Source organism: Malaclemys terrapin, chromosome 8, assembly GCF_027887155.1.
Source record: "Malaclemys terrapin pileata isolate rMalTer1 chromosome 8, rMalTer1.hap1, whole genome shotgun sequence".
Classification (NCBI taxonomy): Eukaryota; Metazoa; Chordata; order Testudines; family Emydidae; genus Malaclemys; species Malaclemys terrapin.
The window spans coordinates 54949847-54967137 of NC_071512.1; the positions used below are offsets into that span (position 1 = coordinate 54949847).

General features: G+C 48.5%; 1 protein-coding gene across 3 annotated transcripts in view; it reads left to right on the forward strand.

The window, feature by feature from the left end:
• CACNA1E (calcium voltage-gated channel subunit alpha1 E) overlaps nt 1-17291 on the forward strand; it is a 218712-nt gene that overhangs the window by 152573 nt on the left and 48848 nt on the right. For all 3 annotated transcript variants that reach the window (XM_054037983.1, XM_054037984.1, XM_054037985.1), the window contains 7 exons: nt 1005-1164; nt 1849-1978; nt 4453-4512; nt 5294-5400; nt 10508-10519; nt 14458-14554; nt 16320-16480. In XM_054037983.1, coding sequence (XP_053893958.1) covers nt 1005-1164; nt 1849-1978; nt 4453-4512; nt 5294-5400; nt 10508-10519; nt 14458-14554; nt 16320-16480 — 727 coding nt within the window. The remainder of the gene's footprint in view (nt 1-1004; nt 1165-1848; nt 1979-4452; nt 4513-5293; nt 5401-10507; nt 10520-14457; nt 14555-16319; nt 16481-17291) is intronic.

Consider the following 17291-nt stretch of genomic DNA (forward strand, 5'->3'; position numbering starts at 1 on the left):
CAAATGTGTAACTCGGCCCCCGATTCTGCCCTTGACTCCTGCACTGTGCAGTCATGGCTTACTGTACAGGGGTTGTTAGTTGCCCACTTTCTCTTGTGCTGTGCCTTGTCTTTTTCTCCCTCTCCATTTCTCCTTCCTACTGTCTCTTTCATTCCCTCCCCTCTTTCCCATCCATCTTCACTCATATGACTCCTTTCCCCTTCTCTTTTTCCTTTTCTCTCCTTTCCCCTTTCTCATCTCCATCCTGTCTCCTTCTCCCTACTCCCTCATTCCCTGTCTCCCTCCCCCTCCCCCTCTCCCTCCTCCCCTTCCGTCTCCTTCCCTATTGCCAAGGCCTATGCGAAACACTAAGTTAAACTTTATGTACAATGAACCCATCCCACTCTGATTGTCTGTCAATCAAACCCTAAAAACAAGAGGAACATTTCCCCTCACCTTCAAGGTGAGAGATTTTAAATTGGGTTATTAATTAAACATCACCACAAAAATGTGCCTCATTAGAGCCCCTTGTCTCTGTCTCTGCTTGACAGTCTGTGTCTGTCCTTTCCTTTTCATCTGTCTCTCGCTAACAGCAGAACTTGGATGTGGGAATGTAAAACAGCAATCTTGCCATTCACAGTCCCTCTCGCTGTGGAGAAATGATATTCTTAGGTGGCTGAGTAGTGTGCATCATTCTTTTTGTTGTTGCACTCACAAGGCAGCAGCCAGAGCAATCACTGAGGAGCGTGAAGTTTTACAGCAGCCTCGGTGTGCAATACTCTCTTGAAAGTGCTCATGCAAGGGAGCTAATTTTGGGAATGACAGTGTATTCCAGGCAGGGAAGCCATCAACCAGTTGCCAGTTCCTTGTGGATAACCCACTACTAGGCTCTTCAGTCAAAGCTCATAGTAGCTGTTGATATGGTCAGCCCATCTCCGGGAAAATGTCCTGTACTTTCATCCAGGGTAAATGTCCCATGCAGCTGTTAACCTGCTGGGTCAGTAAAAGGACTGATTTCTTTGCAGTTAGCAACAAGACGGATGGAGAAGCCAGCCCCTTAAAGGAGGCAGAGACAAAAGAGGATGAGGAGAAAGAGAAGAAGAAACGGAAGAAGGAGAAAAGCTCAGAGACGGGCAAAGCGATGGTGCCTCATAGCTCCATGTTTATCTTCAGCACGACAAACCCGTGAGATATTCTTTGGTCTTTGTACTGGAATAGCTGAGCCCTGGAGAAGGGAAGGATCTGATGGGGCAGGGCCTTGTAGGTTTCAGCCAGCTGGGTCTCTGGAGGAGCTGGGGAAGCCTGAGCCAGCATCGGGGCCTCCTACTTGCACCCCACCAACTTCCTGTATTTGCTGCTGCTTTCTCAGCTCCAGGGGGGCAGGAGCAATACTGGCCCAGGCTTCCCCACCCACCTGCTCAGCTACCGCAGCACCCCCAGATGCCCAGCTGGCTTCAGCAACACAACAGGGCTGGGAGATGCATGAGCAGCCTGATGCTTGCTCCCCTGAAGCCATACAGGGGTAGAGCTCAGCTCCTACAGGTGCATGGACTCCTTGTGACTCCAGCTGCCCAGCTCCTACAATGCCTGGCTCCATTCCATTCGTTCGCCATTCAGCCCCCTTGGGCATGTGCATTGTGATCTTTAATTACATTTTCATTGACAGTTTTTTCCCCACAAGATCCCTGCCTGATTCAATGCACAAGGGGCCAAAGTAAGGTTGCACAGGCAACCACAAATCTGGCGTTTCCTAATTCTGAGTGCAACCGAACCAACAACCGTTTAAGGCAATTTTTTGTGTATAGCTTTGTCTAAGGCCTGGGTAACGTAGTGATTGCTAGTGATTGCTCTGAACTATATCTCCTGCAGAGTGCGAAGGGCCTGCCATTACATCGTGAACCTGCGCTACTTCGAGATGTGCATCCTCCTGGTGATTGCCGCGAGCAGCATTGCCCTGGCAGCAGAGGACCCTGTCCTGACCAACTCGGACAGGAATAAAGTAATTGTGCACTTTCTTACTGATCTCCCCACCCCCTCCTGCCCAGTACATCAGCTGTGCATAGACCAAAGTGGGGAGAGGAGGAAGAACAATTGTACTTGCTTTAACTTGTCTTGCTCCTTTGCAGAGTGGTAGCAGATGGCATGCTGGGATATATTCCCCAGCATCCTCTTTGCTACATGTGTCCATCCACATGACACCCTCGATCTTGCCTCAGCATCAAGTACAGAACTACAAACCCTCAGAGCAACCAGATGCTCACCTATCTTTTCCAAACCCTGGCATTCTTTAATGTGCAGTTAGCAAGAGGGAGATCTGAAGTCTAGGAATATGTGTGGGGGCCCCAGAGTCAGCTGGGAGGGAAAGATACATCTGGGTACCAAGGGTCAGGAAGGGTGTGTGTTTGATCGGAGAGGATATGGTGTCAGGCCAGAGAAGGAAATAGGGTGGTTGAAGCAGGTTGGTGGTACTTGTCCGATGTGATGGATAGGTGAACTGAGACTGCCCAAGAGGTGGGGTTTTATATAGCAAGATAATGAACGCGTGAGCGTTATCCCATTGTGAAATCCTGGGAGAGACAAAGCACCTGTAGTTTTCCCCATGACATAGCAAGGTAAGGTTGGTGCTATACCTTTGCCTGTAACTGACCTCGCCTAGTGTATCTCATAAAAGTGCAGAACCTGGCCTCCAATAGGAAGCACAGTGAGATAGCTAGTGCACATGACTTTCCCGCAGTAAACTGCACCTTTTCTTAGCAGTGAAGACATAACCTGAGTTAGGCTGGGGGATGTCAAGGTTAAAGGAAAGGAGACTGAATGAGGGGGCATGCAGCAAGATGGTCACAGGAACAGCATGAGCAAAGGCCGGTGGTTTGACAGGGCTCACAAGAAAGAGAGGGAGCAGGACAGAGACGGCCATTGCTGTGATGTGGGTCTCATCTTATCACATCACGTCACCCAGCAGGAGTGAGGCTAGGAAAAAGGTTTTGTGTTGTTTTGTCCAAGGAAAATTGAATCTGGGGCTCAGTTGTCGAATGAGAAATCACAGTTTGTTCCAGTGTTATTGTAGTCGTTACTTTGTCGCAATGTAATGGGTGTGTTACATCCGTCAGTCCCTGGAGGACAAGCTGTTGATCAGATCTCACCTGCACTTAAGCAGCCTGGGTGCATTGACAGACTGAGCAGGGGATGAAAGCACAGACCAGCCTCTGTTACTTGGTAAGCCGCTTAGAATGGCCATCATGCCTAGAAGGGCCCTTCTACGAGAGCCTACCTGAAACCAGCCGTTTGTGCTGCATGGGGCAGAACCGGAGTTGGAATTTAGCAAGCTGGGATGGCAAATCCTTACTTGTCTCTGTTGTTGGTGACAGAGACTGCACAAGGAAATTGAGTCAGGAAGCTGGCATTAGCGAGCCTCAGCTCAGGTGGGCCGGTCAGTCACTGCCCCCAGGGTACCATGTCACAGTAGTCAAATCGTCCCCTTTCTACTGATGTTCATGCAGGCAGAAATTCATCCCCGTGCAGAGTGGCAGCCCAAAGGCTGTGCAGGATCTAAGTCGTCTTTGGGGGCCTCAGCTGGATGTAAGACGACGCACGCCTGGTGCTGGCCCAGCACAGCAGTGAATTTCACCCCCAGCTAGCAGAGTGGCGGAGATCGCTGCCCCTTTAACAGGAGAAGGGACGTTCTGCAGAAGACTCCATGGCAGAGAGGAGGAAGGAGTCTGAAGTCAGTGCAGTACCGGGAGCAGCAGGGAGCCATGGAGCAGGCAGTGAGAGAAGATAAATGGGAGGCAGAGTGAAGTGGAGGAGCAGAGCAGGGTCAGAAGGGAATGGAAGCAGGGAAGGGGAAGGATGAGCATGCCTCCAGTTATTTCTCACTGCGCTGCATGGACAGGGAGGATTTGAATTCCTGTCACACTGTTCTGAGTTAAAAATCAAACCAGCGTTTGCTACTGCACAGGCCGCTAAAAATCCTCCTCAGCTGCCCCCAGCACTGAATGATTTCTAGACCCAATGGCCGTGATTGGTTAGCTCTGGTGGGGTACATTAGCTGGAGGGGAGGGGACAATGCTAGTGGAGCAGAGGGCTTTACCTAAGTAGGGGTGGGAATTGGGTATCCCAGCCACAAGTCTCTGCAGAGAGGCCTTCAGCTCCTCCTGGCTGAGACACAAAGCCACCCAAGATTTTATAGCATAGGTAGTGGCTTGATGAATGGCCAGGAAGTTTTCATGGAATACCTGGATTAAGTTTCTGGCAGTGCCATGCTCCCGGGTAATAGGCTCTTTCCTAGCTTGGCTCCAGGACAAGAACGTAAGCCCTGCTTTTGATCTTCAGCGGTGGAGGAGTTAGTGTGGGTCCATAGGAGGGTGCACGAGTGAGCACCAGCGTGCAGCCCGGGGCGCGTGAGTGCTGTACAGCTGCCAGCTGCGGGGGTGTTCCTCCCAAACACCCACTGCCTCTGCTCTGTCTTCGCAGGTCCTGAGGTATTTTGACTACGTTTTCACGGGTGTCTTCACCTTTGAGATGATTATAAAGGTAAGAGAATCACTCGGAGGAGCTCCCGAAAGCCAGTGTAGTGTGCTGGAGAGGGGAGCGGGAGGACGGGTGTGCATTGCTTTCCCAACAGGGTCCCCTTAAATTGCAGCTGTTTCCTTAGGGCTGCCATCTGCTGGCTAGCAAAAAGGCTGTCAGGGCTGTCCCCCGGGCCGCTGCTCTACCAGCACAAAATTCTGCACAACATATTTGGTCAGAAGAAAGTAAACGAGGGTGTCACAGCTGATGTCACTTTAACCCCTGGAGCTGCCCAGATCCATTGCTATGCCTTGCCCTATCACTGCCTGGCGTGCTGAACTGCAGGCTGTGCAGCACCGTTGAAGATGAGGGTACTCCAGGCAGCAGAGCTTAGCCCTGAACTATCTCTCCCTTAGTGCCGAGTGAGCCTGGAAAGGTCAGGCGGAGTGGGGGAGAGAAGGGCGGCTGTTGGTACAATCTCAATTTACTGTGACTTCCTTGTGGGTGGAAATTGTCTGAGCATTGCTGCGAGCAGAATGTGAAATCACAGCTTGGGGTTAGTTCTGTCTTAAATTTGGATTAAAAAACAATGTTTATGGAACCTCCTGCACATCCTGACCTGATTGCATCCCAACAAGACAGGGGCAGCAGAGTCCAAGGGCTGGTCAACCATGACGCTCCCTGAAGTCAATGGGGTCAGTGGGGCACTCAGCAACCCTGCAAATCAGGCCTCTTGTGGGGTGTTTTTTACTTGATGATGCTACGTGAGGTATTTACTGCCTGTGTTTTCATCCCTTCCCTGCAGATGATAGACCAGGGCTTGATCCTGCAGGACGGCTCTTATTTCCGAGACCTCTGGAATATCCTAGATTTCATCGTGGTAGTTGGGGCACTGGTGGCTTTCGCCTTGGCGTAAGTAGCTGTCTCCCATTTTACCCTGCTTTCCCAGGGTGGTGTGTCGAGCCGCTCTCGGCAGGGCGAGCTTAGGATGGCAGCAAGAGCCAGCTAGGTTTCTCTTGTGAATCCATTCCTTCTTTGGTCTCCTTCACTTTCTGAATGCCTCCCATTCCTTTGGCAGTCCACAGTCACACTGCAGAGACAGAGTCCTACCAGGTTGGCCTGGCCGCCCAGCAACGCAGCTGCTGGCTTCTCCCTGTCGGCGTTGGTGGGGACGTCAGCCAGGGACATCAACCTCCGACATGGAAGAAAGGAGGAGACAGGGGGGGAAGAAGGAAGGAGAGCAGGGGTGGCAGAGATGGAGTTAGGCATCTGCTAATTATACCTAGGGTGGACGGAGGTGACACAAGTACGGTGTGAGGCAGAGCTGGTACTGGCAAACAAACACTTATTCCCATGCAGTGATGACATCCGCTGGCCAGTTCCCATCACACGCCTCCTGGTGGAGGGGAGGGCATTTCCCTCAGGATATGCTACAGGCCTGTACTCCTCATTAAAGATAGCAGCACAACTGGCTATTTTAACCCCTCTGTCCTCTGTTCCACCAGCTGCATTATCAGGGACATCCTGGGAGCGGTACATTAGCCAGCAGGGACAGGCCAGTCCCAAGGGGCAAAAAATTCTGCAGTTCCTTAGCTTCGCCTTGATCGGCATTCTCCATTTTGAGGCGCAGGCTTGTGGCATGCAGTTTCTCAATCTCAGAGGGGTCTGGTGTGAGGACTGGCTTGCCGTTTCAAAGCCATTCGAAGCAGGAGAGATGCTTTGCACTTAGCACACAGGACGGGTGGGGAAGAACCTGACATGCTGACCTTCCTGAAAGCTCAGAAGCCAAGTGGTTTCAACCTAGACTGCTACCAAGGCGATGGCACTACAACACCAGGATGGCACCGCCCTGCTTATTCTGTGCGCTATGATGGGGACAGAGAAAAGGAGCATATCTGCTCCTCATGCTGACCTCATCGGGGCCTCACCCCAGTCAGTGAGGATCTGCCTTTTTTCCTTCTGTTTCCAAGGGAGATATTGGGGGTTGGAATTAATTTCTGCTGGTTTGCCCAGCCCCCTCCCTCCCATTGAGTGAGTACGTGCGCAGGGGAGAAAGTAAAATTGAAAACTTACCGGTACGGGAGCCGGCTCCCCCCCCTGCCCTGGAAGGGGCGGGGCTGGGGGGTCAGCGTCCCCCATTGGCAGCCTGGAGGGGGGGGCAAAAGGGGCAGGGACGATAAAGCGCTGCCGCGACAGCGCTTTAAGCAGGGTCTTTGCCACAGCAGTGCTTAAGGACCCTGCTTAAAGCGCTGCCGCGGCAGCGCTTTAATGTCGCTGCCCCTTTTGCACTCCTCCATCGGCGTCCCTGCTGCTAGGGACCCGGCAGGGCCACCGACAGGGGGCACAAAAGCAGCAGCGACGTTAAAGCACTGCCGCAGCAGTGCTTTAAGCAGGGTACTTCCCTGAGACGGGAAGGAGCGGAGAGCAGGGTCCTGTGTGCCAGCATGCTGTGAGTTTGTCATGTTGTTGTTCTTTCTTTGTGCCTTTGAAACGTGCTCTCGTGGCTTTAGTGCTGGTGGAAGGGGAGGGACTGACAGTCGTGGAGAGCGAAGCCCTCTGTTTGTCCACAGTTCAGGTACTGTGCAGGGGGCCTCAGGGGTCCTGAGGCCTGAGGTCACTTGATGGATTATGGGCCATAATCCATCACTCCCCTTTCTGTGTGTCACTTTTCCCGCTCCCCCCAGCACATACACCTGCTCATTCTCGCTCCCTCTCTCTCACTGGCTCATTCACTTGCTCTCTTGCTCTCTCTCTCACACTCTCTGGTCCTTTCAGTCACAGCTCTCTCTTCGTGAAGAGCCCTGGAGAATTCAGCTGGCTCTGCATCTGGCCAGGTTAGCTCATGCACCGGGGACCCAACCAGAAAGTGAAGTGGGGGAATGAGGTCAGCCCTCTGGACCTACCTGGTGCCATATCTTGGGGATTGAGCCAGGCTGCCAGGTGACTGAGCAGGTACTCTGCTAGGTGGGGATATGACTCTGACTCCTTGGATAGTCTTCAGGTGATTTAGAGTCAGCCATGCCACAGGAGCTGTCTACCAGCTGGGTAGAAAATACCGGTCTTCCTGCCTCCTGTCCAGGTTCTCTCTCTCTCTCTCGTGGAGATTGAACTCATCCCCATTTGAGCTACTGTTCTGGCTGTGGCTCCGCCCTTAAAGACAGCTGCTTGTACTGGGGATACCAGCAATGAAGGATAGGCTGCGCAGCTCAAGGGATAGGTAGTAGGGTAATGGAGCCTTTCACGTCTCGGTCGCCATTCAGATCCAGCCCAGCTAGTAGTTACTGAAAGTTCTTACCATCTGCTGGCTGTTGGTGGCTTCTCAGTCCATTTCCCAGTGGACAAGTGTCTGCATCACAAAAACCACCACCACAATTAGCACTAACCAACCCCCTATTTTTCAGCCTCAACAGAAAGGACAACGATGGATTGAATGGCACGTGGTGACTACGCTGCTCTCACCCACAGTGGTGGTCCTTCTTGGTCAGTGTTGGGGCCCCTCGGCAGTGCAATGTGGGGGAGCTTGCATTGTCACCGCGTGGGCTGTGCCTGTTCTGTGGATAAACAGAACTTCAGTCTGCAGAGCTGTCAGCCTGACACTGTCACCACCACATCCTCTCCCTCCCACCAACCCAGACAATGCCCAGGTTCTGTCCCCAGTGTTTTGCAGGCCCAGCTGGCTTCCTCAGTGACTGGCAACTGGCTCCTTTACAACTATGGCCATCTCTAAGAAGGGGAATCTATCTTTTGGCACTGGGGAGCAGCTGAATTCTCAATGGAAAGCACTCTGTCCATTGGTTTAGACACTCAAAACTCCAACACAGAGAAGGCCCACATGCCTTCATGTATGTTTGCAGCAAACATATATGTTGCCCTACATAGTAGTGCTAGATATATAGATCAGTAGCTGCTTACACCATGTACAAGAGCTCTTTATAATGTAAACCTGCAAATTTTCCCCCGGGCAGTTGTCTCCTGTTTTTGAGAAATGATCTGATGCTCATAACCTTGGGTAGGGAAAGAAGACAAGAATTGCCTCAGCATAATGACGGCTGCTCCTTTGTGATTTCCAATTGGCTTTTACATTATAAAGCATTTATAAGAACACCTGTCTCTCCTTTGGATTGCCTGTCACCTCCTCAGCCTGGTGGGTGGAGCTTTTTCTCTGGCACTGGGCACTGCCAGGCATTGGCACATCTGCTGCCATCCTCTGTTCCTGCGGAGATGCAGAATGTTCACCAACTATAAATGTCCATAGCTGCCTGCCGTGCTCCATTGTGGTTTCAAGGGGAAGCGTCTTCTGGATTGCTCTTGAATTCACTTTTCTTTTCCCTGGATGATCTTCTTTGTACGGAATTTGGTTTTCACACAGGGGCTATGCACCCCTCTCCCTTGTCCACCTTTGCTTTTTGGGGAAGGAAAACAAAGGCACACAGCCTTGGACTTTCTGGGTATTTGCACATCTAGCTGGGTTACTGCCATGCCATTTGTGAAGGAGGGGCTGTTTTACGGCCTTGCTGTATATTTGTGGCGACCCATAACACCAAGACTCCGGGTGATGTCAGTCTATTATGTTTGTTATCAATCTCAATGTGGTAGAGTCCTGAAATCGGGAGACTTGAGCTTAGTGAGTCACAGATGGAACGCTGGATCCAGGTGTGGGGGGAGGCGGGGAACGGAGGTTGTCATGTATAGAATATCCTTACAAAGGTATGTCATCACCTTCAGCATTTCTCATGGGAAGAAACGCTAGAACACTCACGGAGTATTTGAATGTTCTGTAAATTTGTGCAAGCTTTGATACCTTCTCTTCATTCAAGGAGGTTTGCCCCAGGACGCTCCCCTATGATTGTGGAATCAGCAACATGTATCTGCTGCAATCTAATGGGCACAAGGCCAGAATTTGGAAGAATGGGTTCTCTAGATACACAGCATTCAGTCTATTGTTTGATGGCACACTGTTGTCCCAAAACAGCCATGCAATCCTTGTGTGTTCTTGTGAGGTTTCCAGAGAAATAACCACAGCCCGGTTGTTATTAAAAACTAATCCAGACAAACCCAGATCTGTAAAGCCACAAATCCATAGATCACCTGCTACTTCACCATGTCACCTAAAACTTTGGTATGCCATCAAAGAGAACAGCCAGCTTAACTCCTCTTACTCAAACTCTGCCTGGAGAGCTAATGTATCTAACTAAATGCAGCCTACATAAACCCCCCAACATACCTACAAAGGTCTCTATTTAATAAATAATAAATAAGTAAAGACCAATTTTCGAACCAACGGGAGAAGCCTGGCGCAACAGCAGTTGCAGAGAGACCACAGCTCCAGTGAATCCCCACAGTCAAACCTTTAGCTTTGGAGGCTGTATATATAAAATAACTAAGCTAAAGGTTTGACTGTGAGGATTCACTGGAGCTGTGGTCTCTCTGGAACTGCTATCCCCTTCAGGGACTAGACTGGGATGACCACCACATTCATTCCACGTTCTGTCTATTTTATTCAGATAGGAGAGAGGTAGGGCTTGTGCCCATTGTGTCATCCAGAATACCTCGCTCCTCTGGCTTCTCTTGTATTAGTGACCACACCCCAGCTACAAATCAACTTCCTCTTCTCATCTGAATTTAGAGTATGTTAATCAGGATCAAGAGAGGTGGGTGGCTCCAGGTGACGTGTAGATTAGTCATTCCTGATTTTCCATGGAGAAGAGACTAATGTCTGGAATTGTGGTTCCTGGTAAAGGGAATCTTCTTAGTGGTACAGTGGATATGCAGATTGCCTTTTAAATTCAGGTTGGGTTGGGTTGGGAGGAGGGGGAGAAGCAAAAAAAGGCCTTGTAGTGCTGAAATGTGTAGAATATCAGAATGCCAAGGCTGTGAGACAGGCTTGTGATTCCACTCTAATGCAAATCTCGTTCCCTGTCATCCTTGGCTCTCTCTCTTGGATTTTCTTATCTTCTCTGTTTTCTCCCCACATGTTGTTTGTTTTTATTTTGTGGCTGCCTGATTGGATCACCCACAGGAATACATTGGGGTAATTATACTGTTTGATTCTTTTGGGGGTTACGAGCCAGGGAAAATGGGCTTTTGGGGAAGGTAGTTTGTCTGACTGTGTAACTGAAGTTTTCTTATCCCATATGACTTCCTGCCTGCATTTGTCCTTTCCACCTTGCAAAGTCATCAGCACTTCATGCCAAGGAGGTAAAGGTGGAGAGAATTTGAGTGGGGTGGAGATATCAAAATCATGTGGGTGCACACATCAGAACATTGTAAAGAATGCAAGTTCTGTGCCCCATACTCAATCCTTCCAGCTGTGACTATCTGGGCCCAATGAACTGGGCCTCAGATGGAACATCACCAGGTATATATGGGAGATCCTCACAAGGAGAGAGAGAGGGGTTTGTATTCCAAGATAGAAGAACACACAGCAGTCTCTCTCTCTCTCTCTCTCTGTTGGAAATAAACACAGAGTGGAGATCGATGAAGAGTACCATGTCCATGGAACCATAGGAAGCCATGGTTATATGCCCTGTTCTTCTTTTTTCATAAAGCAATAGCAGATGCTACCCCAATCAGAGGGATCAATTGGCTGAGTTTTCCAAACCTTGCATTCTGCTGTTTGGACTATTCCATGTTCAAGTGGTAGAAGGCGGAGTGAATTATCATCTTCAGCTGGGTGGCATAGATGAGCACAGCTCCAAGATCAGGTCCTGTGTGTTTAATTTTGGACCCCAAAATGAAAAGAAACCTGAAGATCTTCTCCAAAAAACATTTGAGTTCCTTTCCTTTGGAAAAAGTGATTGATAACATTATTCCTAGGGGCCACTTTAATAGCTAGTCAAAATGCTTGTGAGCCAGCCTGTGACTTTCCTAGAAGTATTCTCTGGGGACCATGTGATAATAGAGTGTCTTGTGGAAGAGACCCCCGTATTCTCACTAGGGTAACCAGATGTCCCATTTTATAGGACAGGCCTGATTTTTTGAGCTTTTTCTTACATAGGCACCTATTATCCCCCACCCTCTGTCCCGATTTTTCACACTTGCTATCTGGTCACCCTAGTTCTCACTGAAGACATAGCACTGTTCAGTAATGGGTGTTCATGTTAGAGTTCATGTGACACACAGGGGTGGCTCTAGCTTTTTTGCCGCCCCAAGCACTGCAGGCAGGCTGCCTTTGGCGGACTGCCTGCGGGAGGTCCCCGGTCCTGTGGCTTCGGTGTACCCATCGCCAAATTGCTGCTGAATCCGTGGGACCGGCGGACCTCCCGCAAGCATGCCGCCAAAGGCAGCCTGACTGCCGCCCTTGCAGGGACTGGCAGGGTGCCCCCCCCCGCGGCTTGCTGCCCCAGGCACACGCTTGGAGCGCTGGTGCGTGGAGCCGCCGCTGGTGACACATAATGGTTTTAATTCCATTGGCCCTTTTAAAGGGTCGCTGTGTGTATGTGCACCCCTTGTGTTTTAGACACACGAGACAACTCTGCATGAAATTACTGAGTCTTGCCAATGACCAGGTTAAAACTCTACATACTTTTCACCAGGCACCATAAATCCCTCTCCCTCTCTGGCAGCCCCTTTCCTTGGTCTCAGCAGGGACAGAGGGAGAAGATTCCTGACATCCCTTAACTCTCCCACACCTCAGGCGAGGATCACAAGCCCCCAGACCTGGGCTTTCCACCTACACTTTGCCATTTCCTGTGTAAATCTTGTGGCTAGCTAGCTCCCTCTTCTCCCACTGACTTTTCAGGGATGGCTGTATGACCTGTCCCCCTCCCCATTCTGCTTCAGAGAGAGGAACAAGTCAAACACTTTTCCTTTCCCACTCCTTGCAAATCCTTAGCAGGTAAATTCAGGAAATAGGTGCTTTGCCCTGTCCTCTTCCATCCTGCAGCAATAGGAATGAGAAATGATCCTCCGGTCCCCCTTATGCGCTTCACACTGCCCTTTACCTTGGTCTGGGGCTGAGACCCTCAGGGTGCACTCGGCTATTGGCGTTTCAGTCCCAGAATAAAGCAAAGGGCGGTGCACAGCAATAGGGTCTGAGGACCATTTTCTGGTCCCACTGTGAGATGCTTGTCTTACTGAGCATTTGGCCAGAGCTAGCTTGTCTTGCCATTGCTCCACCTCCCTGAAGAAGGAGGGTTAGGGGCAGGATCTGACCGCTGCCCTGAAAAGCTCCTGAGTGCCACCAAGGTTTCCCCACTCCTCTCCCCAGCAGATACCAAAAGATCAGGAGGAAGCCTGTTTGGAGATGGTGACCCAGGACCTGCCAAGCCAAAAGAAACTTGAGACAAGGCAAAATCTTCCTGGTTTCACATTTTGGGCATAACCCTAAATTCCCCAAGCTTTGTTGAAACCCCTTGTGAACTCTTGGTTTCATTAGAAAAAGCTCATACAGTCCTAGTGTCACATGTCAGCCACTGACAGCTAGATGTTCCCTCCCAATCCCTTTCACAGCATATTCCTTGTGAGAACATCTCAGCGGGGGGCCCTCGTGCTGCTGGGCTGAGAAAATGGGCTGCAATTTGCCTTCCAAATAAAAAATAGTCTGTCTCCCAAAGGCTTTAAAAAAATAGGAGGTGAAAATTGCACAGGCAGCACCACAGGCCAGGAGAGTCTGATAAGTGCTTCTGCGAGAGGTCTCGATGTGTTGAAACATCTCCCACAGAGTAATGGTGCCAAAGCATGAAGTGGGTTAATTCCAATGTTTGTGCAATCGCGTTAAATGTGGTGTTTGTGGAGTTGTACTGTTGTTAAGGAGTTTTAATTAGTGTTTTTCTTTGCATCTGTTTATGGTTAGGTCTGTTATTGTGCTTTCTATTGTATTAACCCTTACAAAAGGAGCCGTGCAATTAGAAGTACCCTTTGTCGTAAGTCTCCTTCTAGAGGTTTTCAAGTACAGCAGATGGATGCAAAATGTACTGAAAGCCTTGTCTATTTTACTAATACAAAATAAGATTCTGATTGTTCTCAGATCAGAATATTGGTAGCTACCCACCTAGGTTTTTGGGTTTGGATTTTTTTTTAAATCACAGTTTAAATCAGGGTTTTAACAACATTTCCCTTGAGAAAAATCTGTTTTTTTCCTTATAACCAGAGTATAAAGTTATGCTATAGATTACCCATCAGACTGATTAGGGAAAGCATTCCTCAGCCCAGCAAGCCACAGCTAATAGCAGGCTAGTTAATGGTGAGTGAGCCCAGGTTTTTCAGCCGTGAAACAACTGAGGACATGGCCTAAGCTTATCTAGAACAGAGGGGGCAGATACTAGAGATGAGTGCAATGGAAAAATTTGTGCTAGATACCAGTAGATAGAGCACTTTGCCAACAAAGGAAATTTGCATTCTTCTATTTTGTACATTATTGTTGTTATAGCGATGTAATTTGCTTACAGCAGAAGCAATTGTTTAAAAAATGCAATATTGGTGGCATTTTGTTCTTCGCGTTTGTAAATTGCACAGAGCGGAAAAAGCGTTTGCATTAGGAAAACAAACTCAGACATGCCAGGCAGCATGAGTTTATGACATTGCAGGAATGCTGCGTGGCGTGGCGCCTTTGAAACAGATGGCCCAGCACAGCGAGAGTGTCGGATCACCCACTTTAACCTTGTTACCTCACTCTTTCTCACAATAACAAGATCTGCTACTGCAGTTGATCCTCGCTGAAGGGGGAATGCACTAAAGCTGATGTTGAGCTGAGTGCTCTGCTTGCTGTCCTCTGATCCAGAGAGTCCTAATTTTTCATTTGCAAACGTTTTCAGTATGTGTTTTGAACACCCATTGCTTCTGGAGGCAGGTATAGCCCCCTGGACGCTAATGGATTGACACCGGCTTTCACCTAGGCTGCCTGTGGCCCTAGATTTCTCGTGTGCGCATGTTTTGGAAAATCTCCAATGAGTTCCTCCCAAACTCAGGAAGTTTATTGCCTCTCTTTGTTTTGTTTTTGGATGTGTGTGCCTCCTTCCAACTCTGTAGGACCAACAAAGGCCGGGATATCAAAACCATTAAGTCTCTGCGTGTGCTCCGGGTCTTGAGGCCTCTGAAGACCATTAAACGATTGCCCAAACTCAAGGTAATGCTTAAAATTCTCTGTCCTTGGTTCCGTTTCTCCCCAGGTTCAGACAGAATCCTGGTGAGGTAACAATCAGAATATCCCCCAACGTAGAAGAGAGATCCTTCCTCGTTCTTCTCTCATTGAATTTGAATTCCAGCCTACGGAATTAGGACCAATTCCCTGGTTAGGAAGAGATAGAGTAGTGCTTGCGCTTTATATCAATTACCTTTCGTTCCCAAACCTCAAAGAAATCAACAAACCTTACAGATTGGTTTACAGGTCTCCTACAAACTCAGTCTTCAGTCATGGCACCTTACTAATACGGCTTAAATTTCATATATGGCTACTCAGTCATGTAAAGCAGGTGTGGATTCTTAAATGCCCATTTGATGTGGGACTGGGGAACCCTGTTTCGGCACCCACAACATACAGGAATCATTTAACCTGCCACTGCAATGAAAAATATCCTCAACACGAGCCCCCAGATCCTGGGTGCTGATTCCGATAGGCTGATCAAACCCCCAGACCTGGATCCCTCCACCAACAAACTTCGGGAAAGCTCAGCTCTTGATCTAAATGTCTGTCTTCAGATCCCACCAAGGCTGCCTGAGCTCCTTTTGCACTGAGAACTGATCCTTTTTCAGCATTGCAGGTAGTTTCGATACTTCCACAAGGCTGGCTGAAGTAGCTATCATACCCCCTGCAGTTCTGACTTAATTAGGCTGGCAGAGTCCAGAATAGAGTCCAGAATACTGCAATGGAGCCTGCATGAAGTGTAGACAAAATAAAACAAAATACTCCATTGCAAGAGTAAACTCACAGGGCCTGATTTTTAAAATCAGCCTTCAACTGCTGCAAATGATAGTGCAGAGGTCTAACTATCTCATTTGCCAGTATAGGTAGGAAGGTAGATGTCCAAAGGATTCATTCGTTTTTGCAATTATTACTACTGTTATCATTTGTATTACCGTAGTTTCTGGTACAGTCATGGACTAGGACCCTGTTGTGCTAGGTGCTGCACAAACAGAACAAAAAGACAATCCCAACTGCACTGGCATTTTCACACCCTGGGTTGATCAGAGAACACATAAATGGAAACTTGAGTTTTAAAAAAAACCAGGCTTATAGTATACTAAAAGCAGCTGAATGCTTTTAAATTAATGACTCATTTAAAAAGTGCACTCCTTTGAGAGTAAGCCTTCTAGAGGTTATTTTTGAAAAGCATATTTTATAAAACAGCAGCGTTCTTTTATCTGAAATCCCTGGTAAGAATGATCACGCTGAAAGAATAAACATCTAGTACACGTAAGGTTATGAATCTCATATCTGTCTGGGGCACCTATCTACAGTTCTTTATTCCTCAGGCCTACCTGCCATACAGGACAGTGTCTTTCGATTGTAATTAGAGATATCCAGTCTGTCTTGTTGTTGGAGGTGAGGCTAAATAAATAAGTGTTCACTAACTGTTCTTAAGTAGTGCTAGTTGTACTATGGTGTCTTGTATCCTGCCCTGAGACATGGTTGTGAAGAACCTTTATATGGTATAAATATCCTTTGTGCCTGTTGGGGCAATGCTTTCCCATAAGTGATTTTGGGATGTTCTGGTCATTTATAAAATAGCTTATTCTGCCTGGGACAGTGTCTGCTTCTGGCATCCTTTTCCTACCAGGAATGAGACACATCTCCTCAGATGTCCTTTTTAGGTAGCTTTGGTCCCACCCTCTGACAAAATACATAGGTTCTGCATGGTGAATCATGCCCTTGGATTTGCCTTCTCCTGCAGGCTGTCTTTGACTGTGTAGTGACTTCCCTGAAGAATGTCTTCAACATACTTATCGTCTACAAGCTCTTCATGTTCATCTTCGCAGTCATTGCTGTGCAGCTCTTCAAGGGGAAATTTTTCTACTGTACGGACAGCTCTAAGGACACAGAGAAGGATTGCATGTAGGTACACCATGCAGCATGCATGATCCAATCTGCTTCCCTGGCAAAGGCATCCACTCCTGCCTGTGGTGTGGAGAGAAGTAGATACATGAAGGGCCAGTAGTGAAAACTCTGGTCTTTCACCCCCTCAGATGCTGGTTAATATCCAGTTTGGGTTGTGAAGTCCTTGGTCATGGGTTGGAGCCACTCCTCATTTCCCAAGAAATCAAAGCCACAAAGCATTGTTTAAAGGACTAGTACAAATGTCTGGACTCCGTGAGGAATGAACTCCTTTCTCATCCTTTAAGTGAAATTTTGCTGCATTTCAGAGCATTGTCCTTGCCATTCTGGGGAGAAGTCCACTGTGGGATCAGTACGGGAAGGCCTGTCTTTAAATGAACAGTGAGCTTCCCATCTCACTTAAAGACAGACTGGTCTCCTCAAGCCAGAGCTGTGCTTCCTTTGCTCCAAGAGCGTCTCCTGCACTATCACTGCTGCTTTCTAGCACATTTTTCAATTAAAAATTCTATGGGGAAAAAACTGATTCTGAATTGCTGCCCTGTTCAAAATGTTCACATTAACTCCTGTGATGGGCTAAGAATCTGGAGGTGCCTGAAGAATTACATGAGCTCTGAACTCTCCTTCTGACACATTCTCTGTTACAAGCTCAGCCTACCAGCTCTCCCTTTTTCCTTCTCTCTTTCATTTGTCTCTCAATCTTTCCCTGACTTTCTCCCCACTCTTCTCCCAGTCTGTTTTCTTCTTTCCTTCTCTTTTTGATTGCTTTTTCTCTCCCCTTCTCTCTGTCTCCTTCAACCTGTTCATCTTGTTT